Source organism: Psammomys obesus, unplaced genomic scaffold (assembly GCF_907164565.1).
Source record: "Psammomys obesus unplaced genomic scaffold, mPsaObe1.curated_primary_1811, whole genome shotgun sequence".
NCBI lineage: Eukaryota > Metazoa > Chordata > Mammalia > Rodentia > Muridae > Psammomys > Psammomys obesus.
Genome location: NW_026596234.1, coordinates 11,877,610 through 11,900,557, shown reverse-complemented (window position 1 = coordinate 11,900,557; position 22,948 = coordinate 11,877,610). Strand labels below are relative to the sequence as shown.

Below are 22,948 nucleotides of genomic sequence, written 5' to 3'. Positions count from 1 at the left end.
ATGTGGCTGTGCCCCTAATATTTACAAGGAGAGAGAGAGGGTCGGATGTAGTCCGACTATGGGCCATAGTCTGCTGACCACTGGCACCGATAACTGGTGGGTTTAGAGGGACAAACTTGGAACTCAGGAGCCCACCACTTTTCTGGCTTCTCCTTGTGAGGGAGCTGTGAGTGGGGTGCAGTTTTTAAAAAGGAATTTTTAGCATGTATGTCTGTGTGTGTGTGTGTGTACTTCACCTGGAGCTTGGAACATGGTCAGCAGAAGAAGCCAGGCCCTTCCATGTTGCTTTTACCGGACATGGCTGGCTCCTCTCACTGTTACTATTCTTTCTGTATTGGCTTAGAACTTCAGCAAGGAAGAAGGTAAAGAGGATACCATCCCCTCCCCCACAGCCCTGGAATATTGGGGGGGGGGGGTTGGAGAGAGGCTAGGTAGCATGCTATCCTTTCAGAAGAATGAAATTTGGTCCTCAGCACCCAAGCTGGCTGGCTCACAGCTGCATGAAACTTCTGCTCAGGAGATCTGGCGCCCTCTTATGGCCACAGCGGGCAATTGCATGCACACAGCATACACCCACATTTACATATATATGTGAATAAAGTTTTAAAATACACATTTTAAACTTAAAAAATTACAATGAAAAATAAAATTAAAATGTAAAAAAAATATATGTATGGGGATGAAAAAAAAATTTCCCTTTGAAACCACTGAAGCAGCCATGAGGGAAACAAGAAAACAGAACCAGTTATTGATAAAAAACCTCGATGGCACAGGGAATCGCTGGATGTGGGGTAATAGCCCCAGGGCATGCATGGCTTCAGATCCAGTCATATACTTACAGAGCTGGTTGGTCACCTACAGACTGCACCTCCTGAGGAGGTGGTATTGGTTTGAGTCTAAACTGTCCCCCACAGGCTCAGGTGTTTGAGCATTTGATGCCCAGCAGGTGGCACTGTGTTAGAGGGTTGTCTAAACATGGCAACCTGCAGCCTAGCTAGCCAAGTGAACCTCTGGGAGCAGGCCTGAAGGGGCTAGTCACTTCCAGTGTGATAGGCTGGGGTGTGTGTGTGTGTGTGTGTGTGTGTGTGTGTGTGTGAGAGAGAGAGAGAGAGAGAGAGAGAGAGAGAGAGAGAGAGAGACTGTGCCAGGCAGGGGGAACTGCAAGATGCAAACAAAGGTACAAAACAAAGGTCCTGTGGTAGGAAGGAGCAGGCTTGGGACCTTCGAGGAACCCAAGGAGGGCAGAGAGGGAGGGAGGAGGTGATGTCGCAGGAAAAGGGGCTGGATTCTGTGGCTCTTGGAAGCTACAATGAACAACCAGAGTCTTACAGAGCCCATACCCACCAGATGTAGCATGTCATGTGTGGTGTCCTGAGACATGGTCACAGCTTCAGCCGTGCCCCAAAGGAACCCAGGACCACGGCTTGCTCAGGAAGCATGAATCAGCCCTTCAGTGTGCGGATGAGTGAGAACCAGAGAAAAGTGGCTGAGTCCCACCGTGGTGCTGGGTTCCTGAGCAGCTCTTCTGGGTCCCCAGCTGGGGAAGCCCCAAAGATTGAGGCCAAGGTCTTTGTGACACGGGTGTGCTTCGAATGCTCACAACTCAGCGCTTGGCCAGGCCAGGGTGCTCAGGGAGCAGTGCTCTTCCCTGCCCGTTCCTCCTCTGTACCAGGTTCCTGTCATTGTCTCTCATCCTCTCTCCAGTCCTGGACCCTTACAAAACCCAGAAAGACCTTGTTATTATCCAGGCTCTACGAAGCCCCAGAAATCAGGGCTTCAGTCAGAGGCTTTTAGTGCCAAATTAGATTCTGAGCTCATTTGATTAGATTTCCCCAGGGCAGTTTTTAAAATGGTTATTCTGGCACCAGTAGAGGTGGGAGAAGCAGATTAGCGTGGGCTGGGGGCTGGGAGTTACAGCCGAGAGAGAGCTAGAGAGAGAGAGAGAGAGAGAGAGAGCGCTAGAGTGAGAGCCAAGATGGGAAGCAGCGCAGCCCAGATTGTAGCTGGAGCTGGAAAGCTTGTACTCTCAGAGTAACAGTGGCTGAGAGGGTACGTGAGGCTGGGGGCTGGGGTTGGTGGGATGGTGGGATGGTGCTGGGTTAAAACAAGTTGGCAGCAGACTAAGACTACAGCAGGTCAGGAAAGGCCAGAGACAATGTGCAAGCTGATGCCTGATGCAGGAAGCAGGGCTGGACCGCCATCGCCTGAGAGGGTGTGCAGCTAGCTGGTCGGGTGAGCCAGGCCCAGGTCCTACGCTAACGGTGGGGAAGTGATTTGCATGTCCTGATGGTGGCCTGTGAATCCCGACTCTGGAGATGCGCCCAAGCTCAGCAGCCACGGTTCGGTTCACTTATAAATGCCCTCGACCACAAGGCGGAGCCTGTCGCCACAATGCACACACTGACGGTGTGAAGGATAAACTGTGTGGCCAGGACATCAGGATCCAGGGTCAAGTGTATCCTTTCCTGCAGTGGTGGTGTGAGCTCCCACACGCAGTGACAGAGCAGCCACACATTTTAAAAAGTAGGTAGTCCCCAGAGGGAGCTCGGTGACAGAGGCGGCGCTCTGGGAAGACACAGCAGACACAAGAAGCACACAGGGGGCGCCACTGTTCCTGAGGCGCCACTGGAAGCTGGGGGAACCTAGCTGAAGGCAACCCTGAATGACATCGGTGAAGAAAAGCAGGAGTGGCCAAAATAACGACCATGTATGACCTAGGAATCCAGGGACGGCTCACAGATCATAGGGGTCTGTGGACGGTGTTGTGCAAATACTCTATACCTCTTCCCAAAGGAAGAGGCACTGTCTGGCAGAACCCTAAAAACTCCAAAGAGGACAGCTGAAACGTCTCAGTGGGTAAAAGCATTCGTCACCAAGTCCAACAACTGAGGTCAATCCCTGGGATCCACGTGGTAGGAGAGGAGAGACTCCTGAAGCGGTCCTCTAACCTCTACAATATGCACAAGCGTACACACACACACACACACACACACACACACACGTGTACACACACACACACACACACACACACACACGTTAAATAAATAGATAAACCCTAAGGACTTCAAATCCATCACCTCCCAAATCCTCACATTAAAGGAACTCACGAGAAAATCCCACGGCATTAAAAGCTGTGTGCAAATCTTTTATTCTTTCTTTACTTCGTGAAATAGGGCCTTGCTATGTAGCTCAGGCTGCCTTAGAACACTTGATCCTCCTGCCTCAGCCTCCTGAGTGCTGGGATTACAGGTCTAAGCCACCGAGCCTGGCTCTTTCAATCTCTTGACACCTCAGCCTCCTCTATGACGGAGAAAACAGTGTCCTCCCCTGGGTGTCTGTAACCGGCGGCTCCTCAGTCTCTGAGTGATCCCTGGGCCTTGCAGATACCAGGAGCTCATTCCAACCCCTGATCACTGTGAGACGCAGCTTTTCTAGACCACAGACCCACCTGCAGAGTCCAGGATCCTTCAGCCCGGCCCCAGGTCCCACTTAAGTTGACACAGTGCTACGGTTGCTCCACTCTCTAGTCTGGGACACCACGACAGGGAAACAATTCTACTGGGGACTTTGTCTTGAGCACTCCAATCCCGGGGGGCTGAATGCAGAGGTGGGACCTGCAGGGACGGAGGCCGACTGTTCCACCGTTCACGTATGTTGCTTAAAACCACATGATACAAGTTCCTAGAGCTACAAACATCACCATGACAAACATCTGTTCCTCGTCCTATCGGCTTCTCTCTCGCCTGTTACTACCTGTGCTAACTGACGCCAGATGTGGGAACCCACCTTCCTCTGCGGGTGAGCCCCCAAGCTCTTCCCTGACCCGCCCAGCCCTGTCGTTTGGAGCAGGCAGGCTGGCTGGCAAGCGCCTCCTCTCCTGGCTGTCTCGCTCCACTTGTCTGCGTTAAGGGCTGCTGGGGAGCCATTCGGCTGCCTGACGGGAGGCCCAGGCCCTTCTGTTATCTCTCCCAGCCCTGAAACAAACGCAAATTGCCTCATAACAATGTACTTGTGGTCTGGAAAAGCTGCGTCTTGCAGCGACCAGGGAAAGACTCGAGCTGGCTGGAAGGCATCTCGGTGGGTACGAGGGTCATGGAGGCAACAAACCGGAATGTCAGGACACATTTTGTTGTTGTGTGTGGTATATGCATGTATGTACACGTGTGTGTGCCGGTGTGTGTGCTTGTGGCGGCCAGGGCTGACATGAGGTTTACCCTCATAGCTCTCTCCTTCTGATCCCTTGAGGCAGGGATTTTCACTGCACCTAGATTGGCTCACTGTGCTCACCAGCTGGTTAGCCTGGCCAGCTAGCAAGCTCCCAGGATCCTCCTGTCTGTGTTTCCCAGTGCTAGGACTGCAGGTGTGTGCTATCCTACGTGGCTTTTTCTGTGTGTGCTGGGGATTCAAACTCTGGTCCTCATGCTGAGAGAGCAAGCGCTTTCCTTTCTAAGCATCTCTCTAACCCAGGGACTGTGAGTGTGTGTGTGTGTGTGTGTATGTGAGAGCTGCTCCCCTTTTACCCTTGGTCCAGGAGGTACGTAACAGAATGGGTAAGGGCATCGTCCCTCTGTTCCCTTTGGCAGAGATGGCCGAGCACCAGGGTTCACTGTTGTGCAAGAGGCCAGGCACCTGCAGAAGCTGAGCTGGTGACAGATCCAGATGCGGCCTGCTGCAGGCCCGCCTGGAGGCCTCTCAGCCTACAGCATACAGACTGTTCCTCTGGCCCTGAGCCCTGGCCATCCAGGCAGAGCTGCCAACAGGGCTGTTTCAAGGACAACAGCTCTCTTGGCCCAGGCCGATCCTGCACCACCTCCGCTCACATTGAACATTCAACAAAACTGATAAATAACCACCAAGGAGTCAAAGTGTTCTGCTGAGTCACGCCGTGCGTGGTTGACATTTCATTAAACGCTTATTTTCCTGTGTGGCAGTCAGCTTCCATATTGTGCAGCCAACACACCCGCGTTCACACAGTTTCCTCTTTCTTCCCTTCCTTTTCTGTAACCCTGGACGACCCGCAGTCACCAACTCAGGTGCCTCCAGGCACCAAGGTCCCTGTTGTCAGCCAGCATGGCCTCCTGTCCCCAGGGAGGCCAGAGAAGTCATACCTGACCTTGAGGTCAGAGACCTGAAAGCGGAAAAGGGTGCTGTGTCTTAAGAAGCCGCCAGGAGGCCGTTGCTCAGGAGCCGCACCCAAGTCTCTGGAGCCCTGCCGGGGCTCTTCTGAGCCTGCATCCAGAGCTCAAGGGAGAGAGGGAAAGAGAAAGAGAGAGACAGAGAGATATAGAGAGAGAAGAGAGAGAACACGAACCCACCTCACCCATCCATCTCCAGACTTCAGCCTCTACTCTCATCTCCTCTGACAATCATCTGCAAACAGCCAGACGGACCCTCTGAACTCAAGACCATCAATTTCATTTCACTGACTTGTGCTTGGCTTATGGGGTTCAGATGTCCCAGACCTCTAACTTCTTTTTTTTGTTTTGTTTTGTTTTTCGAGACAGGGTTTCTCTGTGTAGAAACCCTGGCTGTCCTGAACTCGCTTTGTAGACCCGGCTGGCCTCGAACTCACGACCTCTAACTTCTTAAACACCCAAGACACCTGCACGTGCTCCTCCCTCTGCCTCAGACACTCACCCCTCTTCTGGCCACTCGTGGACTGGCCCCTTCTCAGTGTGACACCTGACCCAAGGTGCCCCTGCCTTCCCTTGCTTTCCTGCTTGTTTCTCCCCTGTGCCAAGGATGGAGGTCCAGAGGACGCAAGCCTGTCTGGACACTGTGGTCCCAGCCCAACCCCCGCCAAGACTGGGTTGGTGATGAGCCAGCGGCTGACAGGATGGACCTGACTGAGGTGGTCAGGCAACACTGGCCACACTGCCCAGCTCCTGGGCAAGGGCAGGGACCTTATCCCAAAGGCTTCCTAGGGGCTGGAGAGATGGCTCCGTGGGTAGAGGCATCCCCTGCCAACCCCGATGGCCTGAGTTGAACCTCCAGGACCCACGTGGTGGAGGGAGTGAACTGGCATCTGCAGGGCGTCCCCTGTCCTCCGCCCACGTGCCCTGACACTCAAATGCACGGTGTAACTAAAATGAGAACCAAAACAAACCCAAATCCCAAAGGCTTTCTATTTTAGAATCTGTAAGAAAGGATTATGTGACAGGAACGGGGTGCTTGACGGGGAGGGATCTGTCAGCCCGATGCGGTCTGTGTGCAGAGTACCATGAACGTGAGCAGGGCCAGCAGGGGTGGCTCTACCTCCGTGGGGACACGGATGAGGTTTTGTCTGTCAGGTTGTGGGCATGCGCTCCTGGCATTGTTAGGTAGAGGCCAGGGAGACTACAAACACATCAGGAAAGAGCTCTCCACTAAGCTCCGGGGAGTGCAGCTGTACAACGGGACCGTCAGCAGGATGGCCACGGTCAGCTCATGGAAAGAACAGCAAAGAAATCAGGGTCTTGACTCGTCTGTACAAAGGGGCTGACGCTCTGTCCTTGAACTGAAAATGTTTGTCTGAAACCAGATGTGACTGGTCTTGGCCTAGAGAGTCCTGGGACAGGGGAAGGACTGTCGGACCGCCTGCCCAAAGAGACACACGTCTATTAGCAGAGACTGGTGATGGAGGAACCCAGCCAATGACAATAAACAACAGTCCCCGGGGGGATCTCGAAGGCCAGCGGCAAATGAGGTGGAATGCGGAAAGTCCAGCCTGCTGAAGCCAGAGCGGTCCGCTTCACACTCGAGGGACTCTAGGGACCAGAACGGGGCCATCACCCCACACGGCTACTTCTTGCTGCAGCTGTCGCCGCCTCGGCACGTGTTTTCTGGTTTTACAGACCCTCTGGTCCAAAGCACACTTATTTCCCTCCAAATTGGCTCATTTGACACTCCGAAGGTGTTTGAGCATGGCCTTCCATCCAGGCCCAGCCTGCCCCTCCCCCGGTGCTGCCGTCAGAAGAGCCACACCCTGAAGCTCTCTGGGAGTCCTCAGACTGTCCCTGCAGCCTCGCAGCTCTGGCTACAGCACAGGTCCCAGCCAGGACCCTCTCTGCCATCCCTCTAAGCTTCTCTGTCTGGAGGTGGCCGGAGTCCCCTCCTCAGCCCTCCTGCCTCCTCCCTTCAACCTCCAGTCCCTCCTCCATGCTGGCAGAGACGGTCTTAAGCCAGGAATTTAGTTCCGCCATGCGTCCGCAAAACCCACCATCAGCTGCCTGTCACACTTGAGCAAAACTCAGAGTCCGTGTCAGCCCTGCAGACTCCTGTGTGACAGTCTCCTACCAGCTACCGACCTCATTCCTCCGCTCTTCCCTCAGCCTGGCAGTGCCCTTCCTTGCCCTAGGGCCTTGCCTGGCGTTTCTCTGGGGAAGACCATCTCTACCGAGGATGCTTTGGGACCATTCTTCATCTCTGCCGGAAGTTGACTGGGTCAGGCCTGTGAGGCAGGCCTCTCCTTCCTGACTTAGTTTCTTCATGGTATTGTCAGCAACTTAGAATTCTTTTTTCCCCCTCTGTGACTGAATCTGAATATCAGCTCAAGAGGTGGGGAAAGGGCTCTTGTGTTGTTTCTTCTGCCTCCTGTGTCTAGACAACAGCCCTGTGAGCAACCCTGTGAGAACTCATGCTGGTTTATCTTAAGCTCTAACCAGCCTTCCCTACAACCCTGAGGGAAGGCTACACACTCCAGGGACAGGACCTGGGACCCAGTCACCAATATTTGAAATAGCAGCTGTGGTATCAGACCTGCCATCAGCAGGGATTCGGCCTGGACACAGCGTGGCACGAGGCGCACACACCACGCACCAGGTAATAAGCCACTTTGGTGTAACTGACTTCCTCTGTGACGCTGGGTGTATGGACTGCATGTGACTTCTGATCGTGCTGTTACAGGAAGTAGGTATGCCTCCCTATTCCTCTCTTTCCTATGGGAGCCATTCTGGATAATGGCTTTACCTGCTTTTCAACAAATACCAAACAGAAGGTGAGCAGGGCCAACAGTTCAGACCCCACCTCTGGCACCTGTAGTTCTAGAAGCTTTTGAACTGGGTGACTTTGACCTGCTGTCACAGGGTTTCTGGGGGTGGGGGCTCCTGATTTGAGCAGCAGAGACAGCTCCCCTCACTAAGCTGGGGGAGCTGTGGTCCCCGGGACCAGAGCCACAAGAGAAGGCGGCCTTTGACAAAGTCCAGCCTGCGCTAACAAATACACGTGATGTACCACAGGCCTGAAGTCTGCAGGGTTTTGGCAGACAGACACCGCCTGGGCTGAGGAGGCAGAAGTATGGTAAATAAACCCTGGATCCCACAGTCTCGAGCTGGGCCAGGCTCTTCTGAGAATTGCAGCCAGCTCCGTTTCACTCGAGGCTGCCGCTCTCAAGGTTACTGCCTGGCTCACTGTGTTTGAATGGTGAACTGCCAGAGTGCAGGATAAATCAACTTAAATCAACTCAGTTACATTCTGGATGCCGACATGGGAGTATTCTGAAATGACAGATGAGTGGATGCAAAGAAGAGGAGGAGGAGATGCCCTTCCAAGGAGCAGCGGGTGAGGGAGCAGAGGGTCAGAGGCTGCAGAAAAGCCTCCTCCCTGGTTCAGAGACGCTTCTGCTTGCTTTCTTTCTTTCTTTTCTTTCTTTCTTTCTTTCTTTCTTTCTTTCTTTCTTTCTTTCTTTCTTTCTTTCTTTCTTTCTTTCTCTCTCTTTCCTTCCCTCCCTCCCTCCCTCCTTCCTTCCTTCCTCCCTCCCTTCCCCTTCCCCCTCTTTTGAGACAGGGCCCCTTGTAGCCCAGTCTGGCCTGGAAATAGCTGTGCCAATGATAATGACCTTGAACTCCTGATCCTCTTGCCCCTACCTTCTGAGTCCTGGGATTACAGGCATGTGCCAGCATGCCTGGTTTATGAGGTGCTGAGGGCTGAATCCAGAGCCCTCCACACAGTTCCGACCCAGCCACGCCCTCAGCCCCAGCCCATCACTAGGTTTCTGTGGCGGACGCCTGTTTTCTGTCTCTGCCTGGCCTTCAAGGGCTTGTCTTTGGACAACTGGGACAGAACAGGGAGTGCTAACTTCTCCCCAGGGAAGAGTGGGGGGAGGGCTGGAGAGTTCTAAGCAGCAGGGGAATGGGGGAACTGTGTTTTAGACAGAGACCAGTACTAAGGTTCTAGGGCAGGAATGGCTAAGGCAGCTTACTGGGGCTGAGGGCTGAGCCCGTTCCTTCTAGGCTACTTCTTTTTTTTTCCCCCCCTCCCTACCTGCTTGTTTCTAGTGGGGCCGTTGCTATGGAGAGAGCTTGGGCTGTGGACAAACCCCAGGGCACCAGGCCAAGGCTGGGCTGTGGGTGCAGGGGACCTGGAGAGGGGGCTGCTTGAGTTTCTAACTGAAAGCAGGCTTCAGCCTCCCCTGCCCGACTCGGGCAGCTGTAGCAAATGACAGAGCCCATTCATTCCCCACAAACCTAGTTAGCTGGGAGGGAGGCTCCTCGCACAGGGGGAGGCTCTAAGGCTCGTGGAATCACTATCAGGATAAACTGGCCTTGAACTCTCAAATCCTGCCTCAGCTTTCTGAGTGCTGGGAATGCAGGTGTGTAGGCCCACGGGTTTAGAGGCAGCGATGGCCAAGCCCAGGGCTTCTGGCTCACTAAGCAAGTGCTCTCCCAATGGAGCTGAATTTGGGGTCCTTTTCTGCTCCTTTCCTTTTAATGTGTGTATATGCATGCCTGTGTGTGTGTGTGTGTGTGTGTGTGTGTGTGTGTGTGTGTGTGTGTGTGTGCGCGCGCGCGCACAGGTTGATGTCAGGTGTCCTTGATCACTCTCCAACACAAACTGAGGTGTCTCTCACATTCACCCGGAGTTCACTAGTTCTACGAGCCTGCTTCTGAGCTTGTGCCTATAGATGGGCTCATGTCCCCCAACTTTACCAGGATGCTGGGGATCTGACCCCGGTCCTTCACTTCCCCTCTCAGCCACCTTCCCAGCCCTCCACCCTCCCTACACAAGTACAGACTTGTAAAGAAGGACAGATGGGACAGAGTGGGTGGGGGCAGAAAAGCTACCCGAGCCTTTACAGCAAGACTGGAGGATCTATCAAGCACAGGCAATTCACATCTCCTCGGGGACCGTGACACTAATCAGACCCCTCAAAGCGGTTCTCAGAGGCACCTCACCAATGGCCCCTCCCAATCATAACCAATGTGTAAGCTTCCCTCATTTCCTCCCAAAAGGAGTCCGAAGTCGAAAAAAATTTTCCCTATGCCCGTCACCTCCCGAAATTGAAAGACCGCTAGAACAGCAATCTTCAAGGAAAAGAAAAGCCGGGAGGTTGATAACAAAGGGAGGTTTCAATAGGACACTTCCCTCGCACATCCGTCAAGGAGACACGGGGTGGCAGTCAGGTGCCAGCAAGGAGGCAGATTCCCTGTCAAGATGCCAGCTCAGGCATGGTTACCAGTTCAGGCTGGTGGGCGCGTGGCATTTGCAATTCAAATACGCGCTGCCACTGCCATCAGGGATGGGATTTTTCAGAAAGAAGGACGAACTCTTGGAAAAGTTTTGCATTCAATTATAACATCCTTTCCTGTCAGGTCTAATGCTGGGAAATTTTGAGCATATTAGAACTCTGCCAAAACACACACACTCACACACACACACACACCAAAAACCCAAAAAACAACCCACGTGCGCGCTCTCTCTCTCTCACACACACAGGCACACATACCCTTCCTCATTTATATCAAAACATACTCAGGTTCAAGGCTCAGAACAAGAGCATAAAATAATGCAGGCAGATACATGACTTGGTGGGAAGTGCAGAAGTCTTGTGGGCACATGGCAGCCTGGTCCTACCACTCCCCTTGCTCCAGGAAGCAGCCAGCCTCCTGCATCTCCGAGTTCATGGACTTGACCCATAGGGGGCGCTGTGCTTCCTTGAGAAAAAGGCTTGCAACTGTGTGACCTGGGGCCTAACTGGGCCCCCTCCAACCTGGTGTGAGTTAGCCTCGTACTTGCAGAGTTAAAACCCAGTGCGCAGGTGTGCAGGCACACAGCTATGGTCCCAGCACCGGGGAGGGACTAGTGGGCACACGGCAAGTTCAAGGCCAGCCTGCCTAAAAAGAAGACCTTGCCTCAGACATCAAACAAGAGAGGTAGCAGGCTTTGAGCATGGAAGCCCTTCTCCTTCCGTCCCACCTTTAGTGAAGTCAGGCCTGAGGGTGGTCCTGGAAGGGAGCACAGCCGCCTGTGGGAGATGAACACGAGAGCCATACTGTGACGTTCCAGATATGCGCCCTCATCCCCGGCCTCTGCGGTGATTGCTCTCAACTGCTGAGCCATTTTGGTTTTGGTCAGAGGCTCTCAACCTGTGCGTCATAACCCCTTTGACAAACCTCTGCCTCCAAAAATATTTACATGACGGTTCCTAAGAGAAGCAAAATTGCAGCTGTGAGGTAGCAATGAGATAATTGTATGGGTGGGTGGGATGACATGAGGAACTGTGTTAAAGGGTCACGTGAGGAACTGTGTTAAAGGGTCACGGCATTGGGAAGCTTGAGAACCACTGTTTTAAGTGGTTTCATGGAGCCCAGGCTAGTCTCAGACTTACTACATAGACAATGATGAGCTTGAACGCCTGCTCCTCCTGCCTCCACCTCCTATGAGATTACAGATGTGTGCCATCATGCTTAGCTCAGTGAAAAGACACTGACCTGGCACTGAGGTGGCAGGGGAAGCTGGACCTTCAGTGGCCTCTATGACCCGGGCATAGCCCAGACCACACACTCAGAGACAAGTCCCTCAAGGGAGGTCCCTACGGCTGGAGCCCAGACCTCAGGGGGCAGATGGGGACTCCCGCTGTCACGGGCCGTAAGGGTGAGGAGCAGGTGGGCAGGCGAGGTGCAGCTGGACGAGGGAAGAAGGGCACTGTGTGTGTGTGACACACTCGAGTGTGTCTGTGTGTGCTGGTGTGCGCTCAGGGGGAAAGGAAGCCGGCAGCAGACGAGCAGAAGGAAGGCCAAGGGCAGAGAAGGCTGTCATTGTGAAGGCAGGGACAGCTGCACCAGGGTCCAGACAAGCGTCCAGGGCAGCTGAAGTCTCCCCTGTGTGTGCAGAAGGATGAAAGGGGAGAAGCGATGGATGGGGGGGAGAGGAAGCAATGGGGCCGGCTGCTGCGGGGAGCCATCCACGCGCCCACCGTGGGCCGGGCTCCCTTGGGCCTGGGAGACACAGGAGGGAACTCAGCACAAACTTGGCAGTTCTAGAGGCCAGGCAGTCCCCAAGCCATGTGGAAGAAAGGGCCAGAACAAGAGCTAGAGGGAGCAAGAACCAGGGCAGGGAGCACAGGCTGGGGGAGGGTAACATGGGAAGACTGGACAAACAGGCAGATCCCTGCTGGGTGGAGTTAGGACTCTGAGAGAAAATGAGTAAGGAGATGACTGGGCTGTTCAGAAGGGTCCTCTGAGGAGAGGACACGGGAACACAGACCCGAGGGAAAATAATACAAGCAAGCTATGAGTTTCGAAGGTGCTTCTGGAGCAGCGGTTCTCAACCTCCCTAACGCTGCAACCCTTGAAAACAGCTCCTCACGCTTCGGTGACCCCCAACCATAAAATTACTGTCGTTGCTACTTCATAACTGTCATTTTGCTACTTTTATGAATCATAACGTAAATAGCTGTGCTTTGTGATGGTCTTAGGCAACCCCTCCCCAAGGGGTCATGACCCACAGGTTGAGAACCACTGCTGTAGAGGAAAAGCCTGTGCCAAGGTCCTGAGGTGTGTGTCTAATCCACGGGAAGCAACAGGAAGGTGCCCCTGTGGGAGGGTTCCATGGGAGTGACCGACAGGGGTGGAGGAGGCCAAGAGAAGCTGGACAGGAGGGGCAGCCCCTGGGGACCCTGTGGCAGCTGTGTGGGGGTCCCCATCCCTAATGGGGGTCCTGTGTAGAGGGGCAGCACAGGGGTTTTGACGAGACCGCACTGCTTGCTGTGGGGGGTGGGGGGGTGGGAAAGGATCAGGAAGGACAGAACAGCCTGGAAGGAGGGACTCAGGAAGAATGATGGGTTTGTTGATGGACTGATGGTGACAGGAAGGGGAAAAAGTCAAGCACGGCTGAGTGAATGGGAAGTTGGAAGTGCCGTGGGGGAGCCTGTTCGAAGCCCCAAAGAGGGGAGTGACAAAACTTAAGAGGTCATGCTGGGTGGGCATGGTAGGTTTGACACGTGGGGGGCCCAGGAGAGATGTCAGTGGGCAGCTGGGCACGGTCTGATGGGGCTAACGGCAGGACAGAGAGGTAGGAGAGAGGGGTGGTCACCCTCATGACTCAGGGCCCCTTCAGGGAAAACAAGCCATAGGCACACGTCCACACACATGCCTGCCTTCACGTAGCAGTGACCGTCAGGGTGCCCAGTGCCAGCGCCCCGCCCCCACGTGAGGGCCCCTCATCATGACCCCTTGGGGAGGGGCGGGTATCAGGGCACCTCAGCTACAGTGTGGTGGCCACCCACGGTGAAGGACAGAATCTAAGTCCTCAGCTGGTGTCCTTCCCTAGCTCTGGGTGAGAAGAGTGCCAAGCACTGGGGTACACAGTACAAGCTAAAAACGGCACCCCACGGGGAGTCTAGATAGAACCTGAACTTCTAATGAATGGCCTGTTCTCAGATCCCCGGGGAACATTCCAGAACATGTAGGCAGGGTACAGAGGGCACACCACCATCTCCAGTGAAGTCTAGCGGGCAGGGAACCATGGGCTGTGGGCCTCAGATGACTGGCCGGAGGGAGAAGGCCTCAGCTGGCATCTAACTGGTAGAAAGTGCTGGAAAAGGCTCTTTATCCCCCACAGAGAGGTGTCAGGAAACCTGAGATCGGCACCCCAGTCCCTCCGCCTCCCCCACAGCCTCTGCGTCCCATCAGGGATTCAGGGGCCAAGAACACAAGCACGCTCACATCTCTCAGAGCAGCCAGGGCTCCTGGTGGCTCACGTGGGGTGGAGGGAGCCAGGTACATGGGAAAACAACAAACAGGATGTGCGTGCTCACAGGAGCCATATCAAAAAACTTCCATCGACTGGTGGATATGCATTCTGCTGAAAGCCAGCACCCCTGGCTTCTCTCTACCCTTGTCTGTCCCTCACAAACAGGGACAGCACAGATGAGGAAGCGGGCGATGACTGAACAGCGTGCCTGCTGCTAATCTTTTAAGAAAGGCGAGATGTGAATTTAACTGACCACTGCTCGGGTGGCAAACAATAAGCCAGTGTTTGGGCCCAGTGAAGCCCGGCTGTCAAACAGGACCACAGACAGCACACACAGCCCGGGGGAGACCCAACTGTCCACGGGGAGCAGGGAGGTCCTCAGGAAAAGCCCGATCCTCAGATCCCCAGAAAAAGGAAGGAAGACATCATGCCACACCACCTGATTCTGTGGCCCAAATTACCCTTTTCCCAACAGAGACTTCATAGTTTATACGCCTCAAGCCCTTTGTGGTTAGAGCCAAAGCTTTAGGTTAGGCAGCTTGGGCTGGCCAGGCATGCAGGAAGCCCTGGGTTTTATACCCAGCACCACGTAAACCAGGTGTGGGTGCTCAGTTCTGTCACCTCAGCCTTTGGGAGGTGAAGGCAGATGGATCAAAAGTTCAAGGTCAGTCCTGGGAACATAGTGATTTGGGGGAGGCTACACAGACTGTCTCAGGAAATAAGTTATTTTGGAAAAGTGTTTTTTGTTTTGTTTTTAAATTAACTAATTAATTTTATATGTGTGTGTCTTGCTTGCATGCATGGATTTATACCATCAGTGTGCTTGGTACCCTTGGAGGTCAGAAGAGGGCTTTCCATGGCCGGGAGCTGGAGTTACAGATGGCTGTGAGCCGCCACGTGGGTGCTGGGAACCAACCCTTTAGCGTCCTAACTGCTGTGCCATCTCTCCAGTTCCCATTTTTTGTTTTGTTTTGTTTTTGAATCCCTTAGTGTTGGGAAATTACAGGTATGCAGTCCTGGGCCAGCCAGCATTCTTTTCCTTCCCCTCCTGTCCCCCTCCCTCTCTTCCTTTCTTCTTCATCTCCTGGCTATATTCAAACTCAGTATGTAGTAGAGGCTGACCTTGAACTGCTGCTCCTCTGGCCTCCATCACGGGAGCTGGGCTTGCTGTACCAAGTCTGGCTATAGCTTTTTTTTTTTTTTTAATCTGGCTCCATTAGCAGCCAGATGCACTATGGGTTTTGGCATCCATCTCTCTCACCGTCTGGATTCAAGGGCATAACTAACAGAAATGGTTAAGAAGGGTGGCTGTGATTGAGAGTCCCTATCCCCAGGATCTGTTTTCAGTGGTACAATGACCTACCCAGAGTAAAGATTACAGTTCCCAGGCTCCTTTGTAGCCACGTGTGCCCATGTACATTTCTCACCAATGGAAATAACTGCCTGATCTGAGGACTAGTTCCCCGGTCAAGGCTACCCAGGCAGCAAAGGATGTAGACTGAGCCACAAGCAGCAGATACTGTCACTCCCTCAGCCAGACTTAACTTAGCTCGCTTCCCTGGACAACCACACAGATGTAGGGTTTGACCTGACTCCTAACCAGGCTAGGACAACCGACTTTCTGTCCCTGGGGCTCACACATGTACCCCCAAAATGAACACATGCCATACAAATATTGCTGATGAGCAGCATCCCCAGCCTGTATCTTATGTTTCATTTTGAGGTGACCTTGAACTTTCGATCCCCCTGCATCAGCATCCCAGCAGCTGGGATGACAAGCCTGGTTTGGCGAAGGTCTACTTTGACAGTGGTTCCTTTTCTTTGTTGCTGCTCCCCGTGTGACTCTGACAGGGACTGTCACTCCATCATAAGCCCCCTACCGTTGTGGGATTAATAACTCCCCTTCTGTCTGACAGGCTGCCCCGACAGCTCTGAGTTCCCATGGCCTCAGTTTCTGTTTTGATCATGCCACAGACGTCTCATTTCATGACTCTGCCACCCTTTGTTGGGGTGTGTGGTCTTCCTACCTTCCAGGCGACTGGCCTGATGAAGACTTTTGGGGACCTCACTCATCTGTTTCCATATTTACATTTCAGCCAGAGCTGTCCAGGACATGTGAGCCACACCTGGCCACAGAGACTTCTTTGGCCCACAGCCTTCGTGGGTTTTTTTTTTTTTTTTTTTTAATTTGTATTTTTCAAAATTGAGATTTCACTTAAAAAAGTTTAAATTTAGAGACATTTGAGGGTTTTGGCTTTGAGTTGGTGCGGGTATCATTTCCAGCCTTGACTGGCAGTTGCATCTTCCAATAGGAGCTACCACCCTGCTATATCCCCGCCTATCCCAATTCCAGGCCCGAGGCCTCCCAACCACCTAAAACACTGGCCCACAGAGACCTCTATCTGCTTTCTGCAGAGACCCAAACCCTCAGGGTCGGTGCCTCCACACTTAGGTGTGAGGGGCCAGTTTTTACAGCTGAACCCCTGCTTCGAGGAGGAAACAGCTCCACCCACTCCCACCGGGCATCTGAGAGGCTGCTAAACCCCATGGATGGTTACAGGGAGCCTGGCCTTCCCTCACTCCCTCTCAAAACAATATCACGCCATTAAGAGAGGCAAGTCCCACATCTGAGCCATATTATCTGGTTTCACAACTGCCCAGGCTGCTTGCCAAGGTAGGGGAGTGTTTTTCTGTTTTTTGTTTTTTTTTTAATTCAAGCAGGTTCAGTGAGTTGAGTCTGGAGGCTTTGGCAAGGGCAAGGTGGCTGGGCTGCCTCGACCTCAGGCACCAGCCCAGCGAGTGGCCTTCTGAACTCACCACAGTACCTCCGACACCTCCGACACCTCCCACGTCAATTTTAGGCAACAAGGACATCCTGCCACTGACACCCACAGCAGTTCGGTCAAAGGTCGCTCACCATGGCAACCCCTTCGTCATCCTGGTTACTCCCACAGTGGACTGCTGAGTCCCCCACGTCTGTCTGTCTGCTCCCCTGCGCCTCCAACCTCCATATTCTGTAACCTTCGCTTCATGCAGGTGGTCTCGGTCAATGAAACTGTCCTGAACAGCTTTAAAAACAGAAGCCTCACCCCCATGCAGGGCTGGCTATCTTGTGACCTCCCTTGTCAGAGAATCCACAATCTCCCCGGTCTCTCCACCTTCCAAAACCCCAGTGTCTTTGAAAAGGTCGCTTTCTGAACCCACTGTAGACACACCTGCTTTGTGCGCACAGAAACGGACGTGGAGCTTCGAAGGCAAAAGGAACCTCTGCTATGCGCAACCCAGACTTATCTCGGGCACCAGTGCAATGCGGGCGTCACACCCTGAACTCACGGAGGGCCCAAGAGGCCACCTCCACACCCCGATCCTCACCTGTCCGGTAGCCCGTGCTGTTGAGGTACACGGCGAAGGTGCGGCTCTCGTGCTGCGCCTGCCAGGAGGGCGAGGAGCAGTTCTCGTTGTTGGTGTAGGTGTTGTGATTGTGGACGTACTTGCCGGTGAGGATGGAGGAGCGAGAGGGGCAGCACATGGGCGTGGTCACGAAGGCGTTGATGAAGTGGGCCCCGCCCTGCTCCATGATCCGCCTCGTCTTGTTCATCACCTGCATGGAGCCTGCAACACAGGGTAGCGGTGAGTCATGTGGCCCATGGCGGGGACCGTCTCAGGGGGCTTCCAGCCTTGAGCCTGGAGCGACAGGCAGGCGTAGGGAATCGATGGGTTGGCATGGGCCAGGACCGCCCCCACCCCACCCCACCAAGGCAGGCCCTGGTCTCGGTCCAGCCAGACACTCACACTGCGTACAAACCTGCTTTTCAATACCTCGCGTCTAGATTCAAACCCTATTCGGTACATAAACAGAGTGGCTTTTCTGCGGGGTGTTAATATACACACATTTTTTTTTTTCTTTTTTTAAGCAGTCACAAATGCAGACAGGATTAGGCTTTGTTTTGTTTGGAAGTTTCCCAAGAGCCCTAGCCGGTCTCTCCGACACTGGAGGCCCCATCCATGTTGCCTCCTTAATCCATCTGGAGTCCGTACCCCACCCTCCCCTCAAAGCCAACCTATCTGCCTAAGCCCATCTTTTCTGGAGAGCTCCTAGGCCTCTGATCCCCCTAAACCTGTGCTATTGGCCCTTACGCCCCACCAAGCAGTGGGGGTTCAGCCCTGGCTGTTCTGGTTCAGCAAAGGTGACACAGGAGAGAAGGAGATGAGTGTGTGTGTGGCCTACCGGATGGGGCCTGGGACCTCCCTCACAGCACACAGTATACAATGGCAGCGTGGAGAGACGGTGTCAAACTGCACGCTGAGGCAAACACGAATGACCTTCTTCCCTTCCTTCTGTGGCCAGGCTCAGCTTCTTCTTTTGGGCAGGATCTCACTATGTAATTCAGGATGGCCTGGAACTCACAGACAACCACCTGCCTTTGCTTCTCAAGTACCATCATGTCCATCTCAATTTACATATCTCTATATATGTATCTATTTATCATGTGCGTGTAAACTCCTGCATGCCATGGCATGTATGCGGAGAGCAGAAGGTTACTTGATGGGGCTGCTTCTCTCTTTCCACCAAGTGGGTCCTGGGAATCAAGCTCAAGTTCTCAGGCTCTGAGGAGCCATCTTGCTGCCACCCCTCATAGTCCCTTTGAAACAGGGTCTCACTATTAGCGGAGGCTGGCCTCAAATTCTCCTGCCTCACCGCCTACACTTAAAATGGCTCCCCGAGGCGGGTCCTAAATCCACTGACAAGTATCCATGAGGAAGTCAGACGAGAAGACACCCCAAGGACAAAGGTACCATCTCAAGGACCTCCTGACTTTGGACTTCCGGTCTGGGGGAACCGCAAAAAGAACATTTCTGTTGTTTTAGGCCCAGGGGTTCATAGTAACAAGTCAGGGACCTTGGCGGAAGCCTATACAGGGTTGGCCAGGCAGGTTCCTACCCTAGAGCTATGTTCCTGTCATCTCCCAGCAACTTCCTAGGGACAAGACAGCAGGGTCCATGACTGTCAAAATTACTAACACACGGTCTGGGTGTCTATTGCTCTGCATACATGATATGCAAAGTTATTTTTCAGGGTATCCTTTTCTGAACAAGAAGTTTAGCTGAGGCACTTGGTGACTGGTGAGGCCACACAGTGGGGAAGGTAGCAGGTGAGAACTCAGACCCAGATTGTCCAGGGCAGGAGCAGGGCAGTGGATGTCACCTCCACCAAGGCCTGGTGATGGCGTCCCAGGCAAGTGCGGAGTCCCCATGCCTTTGACCCACTCTTTGCTTCAAGCAGGGCCCCTTGGGGACAGAAATGTTCCCTTATCATGACATCGATGGGGATGCCACCCCAGAGATGCCTGTTTGGGTGGCTCCAGGGGAATGTGCTATCCACACCTGTTCACACACAGGGACAAGTGATCCTAACTGGCTTTCTCTCCTTGCAGCAAGAGTGGGCCTCTCCTTTGGGCGGCACGAGCCTGTTCATTATAACATGGCTCTGCCTGGTGGTACAGCACCAGGTGCAGTTGTGATTAGAACTGGGGAGGGGACAGAAGCCCAGAGTCTGGCAAATGCCACAGTGCAAGCCAGACTCTTTCACCCTGGATGCCACCTGGCTGTCTGCTGATACTTAGCATGCCACACCCAGAGTCAAGCTCTGGAAGGCCCTCCTGCCCTTCAGCTGCTCAGACAGCATCTGGCTGTTCCCGGGGCCAGCATCTGAATGCTGTACCGCCTGCTCAGCCACCGCTTCCTGCAGCATACACAGACCATCGGACCTCACACGCTCCTTTCGGGCAGGCAAAAACCCCTCTCCCCAGGACGAGGCCCACTGCTTAGGTGACACCCCCAAGGTGTCATTAAAGCACCACTTTCGCTTTAATCCCTCGTCACCATTTATGCAGCCACAGGAAATCTACTTTGTCCTCACACCCACTAGGCACCCCAGCTCTGTTCTTCTTTATGGAATATGATTCCCAGCACCCGTGCAGTTGTACACAGACACATAGACACAAATACAGACAGACAGGCAACACACACACACACACACTTCTCCCAAAGGTTCCCAGTGGCACCATCTTGGCTATGTGTTCCCCTCCCTGACCCACTGTTTGACACCTCTTCCTTGGTTTGGGCTGGTGGCCCCACACGGCTGTCCCCCACCTGTATCCTGTCTGTCGTCCCCACTGTCCGGGGGCCCACCTCATAGTTGCTTCCGCATTATTTTTCTTACATGGATCCCTGTGTTATGGGGACAGACCCTCTACATGGTCGGAAGACCTCCAGGGATAGAACAGAACAGCTGGTGCCAGGTGTTGTGCCCCTCAGCCTCTGGGCACCCCAGCTGGCTCCCCAACCCGTCAGAACCCCCTCTAGAGGCTCAGGAAAGTACCTGAAGAGCTGCACTAAAACAAAGCCAGGGCCGTCTCTGTTTTAGGGCTGAAAGCTCAGGCTTCCACCTCCTGCCCTGGGAGCACCATGTCCTCACCCTGCTTGGCAGCTGCCACCGGGGGAAGAGCTGGGGGCAGTCGGTTACAGGAGTCTAGTTCTCAGGGCCAGAACGACAGCAGGGTCTGTGTGGAAAAGCACAACACACCGTCCCTCCCGTGCAGACAGTGACCCACTTTATTGAGAGGGCCCCAGTGCCAGGCTATAAAGCCCACTTCTGTAATGTGAAAACACATGACCTAATGGCTCAGAGGGCTAACGGCCCTTGGCCAGGAAGATGCAGCCACACACAGGGAAAGGGGCCAGCTTCCCTGTTTCATGTGAAGCAGCCAGCCAACCCAAACTTGGTGTGTCCAACACAAATCTGGGGACATAGAGACAAACACATGTGACCAAACCTTCCCACCACACAGGGCCAGGGTGAAGTTAGCCTAACATCTTTTGGTGTGATTCTGATGGGCAGACTCCCCTCCCCCAGAGCGGGACTTAAACTTCAGGGCTTCAAACCCCCTGACTGCCAGACATCCACACAGCCTGCAACCTTCACCCTTCTTGTGAATGCTGCAAAGGGACCCCTAGCATACCACTTGTGTGATGCGTGCGTATGTGTGTATGTGTGTCTGCTCATACATGTGGGTACTTGGGCATGCGGAAGTCTGAGATGAATGACTGGTGTCTCCCTTAATTGCTCCCCACCTTATCTTTTCACGCAGGGTCTCTCATTGAACTCAAAGATCACTGATTGTCCACTGAGCAATGGAGAATCTGCTGTCTCTGCTTCTCCGTCCCCTCCTTCCATCTTCCTGAACCAGGGTTCCAGACAGGAATAACTGTGCTACGCCTGCCTTTTCACATGGGCGCTTGGGATCTGAACTCGAGTCCTCAGGCTTGCATGGTAGGCACCTTACCAACTGAGCCATCTCCTTGGCTGTCTGGGTCCTTATTTGATAAAACCCTTCAATCTCTACTCCGTGGAAGCAAAATTATGGATGGAACGCCCTCACTGCCTATTTCCAGTGCGTTGTACAATGGGTTTGCAAGCAGTAGAGTCAAGGTGTCCTGGGCTGGGGTGGAGATCAGTTGTTAGAGAGCTCAGCTCGTGAAAGCCCTGTTCCACTTCCAGGCACAGCAACTCGTGCCTGGGATCTCCTCATCTGAGGGAGGCCGGAAGCTCAGAGGCCACCCTCGGCTATGAAGGAAGTCCACATATACGCACAGAACGTCAGTGTTTGTTGATCTAGCACATGCGATTGTCTGTCTCTGGCAGCACCGGTGTCAGAACATGCTGGATTCGCTTGTGTTTATTTTTACAGCGTTGATGACAGAATCGAGGCCTTTGAACATTCTAGACAAAAGATCTGCACCGGGTCCCAGCCCTAGCTTCATTGGCTCTTGTAAAGACCTGAGTCAGCGCAACAGCTATCTCTGGGGACTTATCAGGTATGGAGGACTGACTGCCTTCCCTTCCTATGTGTGCGCACATGTACAGGTGGACCCACCTGGGTGTGGAGGCCAGAGGTCTATGCTGGGTGTCCTCAGCTGCTCTCCAACTTGTCTTTTGAAACAGGGTCTCTCCCGGAACCCGGGGCTTGCCAATGTGGGTAGCCTCTCCGCTCTCCAGCACTGCCTGGCTCTTAGGTGTGTCCTGGGGATGGTCTTCATGCTTGTGCGTCGAACACAACTGAACCATCTTCCCACCCCAGGGGCTTTCAGGACCAAAAACACGAACCGATTCCTGCCATTCCTGGTGCTGAAACAGTTCCTGTCTGGTTCCTTCCCCAGAGGCCCGCTGCCCCGGGTAGGGGAGGGGTGCATGCCACCTCGTGGAATAAACTCCTGAAGCTCTCTGGGATGGGTACTTAAGGAGACCATCCCGGCCTATGCTTGCTTGTTTTACATCGTGGGGAAACAGAGTTTTGAGGGTGGGGCCGCCTTGGGAAAGTGGTGGGAGGTAGGCCAGTGTGGGGTACAAACACAGTCAGAGCCAGGAGCCTCAGAGTCTTGACGCTAATCTGCATGTGAGCAGCCCAGCTCTTGCCTGGACTGCTGCGGCGGGAGCTTACGTCATCTTCTTCGCTGTGTTCTCCCCTCTGCAGTCATAGAGCAATTTCTAACAGATCAGGAACCCTCCTGCAGGTACCTGCCTCATTCAGAGTAAAAGGCAAAGTCCACTGTGCTGGCTGATTCTGTCTGTCAACTTGGCACGAAGCCTGAGTCATCAGAGAGGAAGGAGTCTCAGTTGAGGAAATGCCTCCACAAGATCCAGCAAGGCAAGGCATTTTCTCAATTCCTGATTGAGAGGGGAGGGTCCAGCCCATTGTGGGTGGAGCCATCCCTGGGCTGGTGGTCCTGGGTTCTATAAAAAAGCAGCTGAGCAAGCCATGAGGAGAAAGCCAGTAAGCAGCACCCCTCCATGGCCTCTGCATCAACTCCTGCCTTCAGGTTCCCACCAGGCTTAAGTTCCTGTTCCAACTTCCTTTGGTGATGAACAGTGATGTGGGAGTATAAGCTGAATAAACCCTTTCCTCCGCAACTTGCTTTTTGGTTATGGTGTTTTGTT

At 53.6% G+C, this 22,948-nt stretch overlaps 1 protein-coding gene across 5 annotated transcripts in view; it reads right to left on the bottom strand.

The window, feature by feature from the left end:
* Positions 1 to 22,948, bottom strand: part of Sulf2 (sulfatase 2) — a 74,536-nt gene that overhangs the window by 22,468 nt on the left and 29,120 nt on the right. For all 5 annotated transcript variants that reach the window (XM_055596253.1, XM_055596250.1, XM_055596251.1 and 2 more), the window contains exon 3: positions 17,323 to 17,562. In XM_055596253.1, coding sequence (XP_055452228.1) covers positions 17,323 to 17,562 — 240 coding nt within the window. The remainder of the gene's footprint in view (positions 1 to 17,322; positions 17,563 to 22,948) is intronic.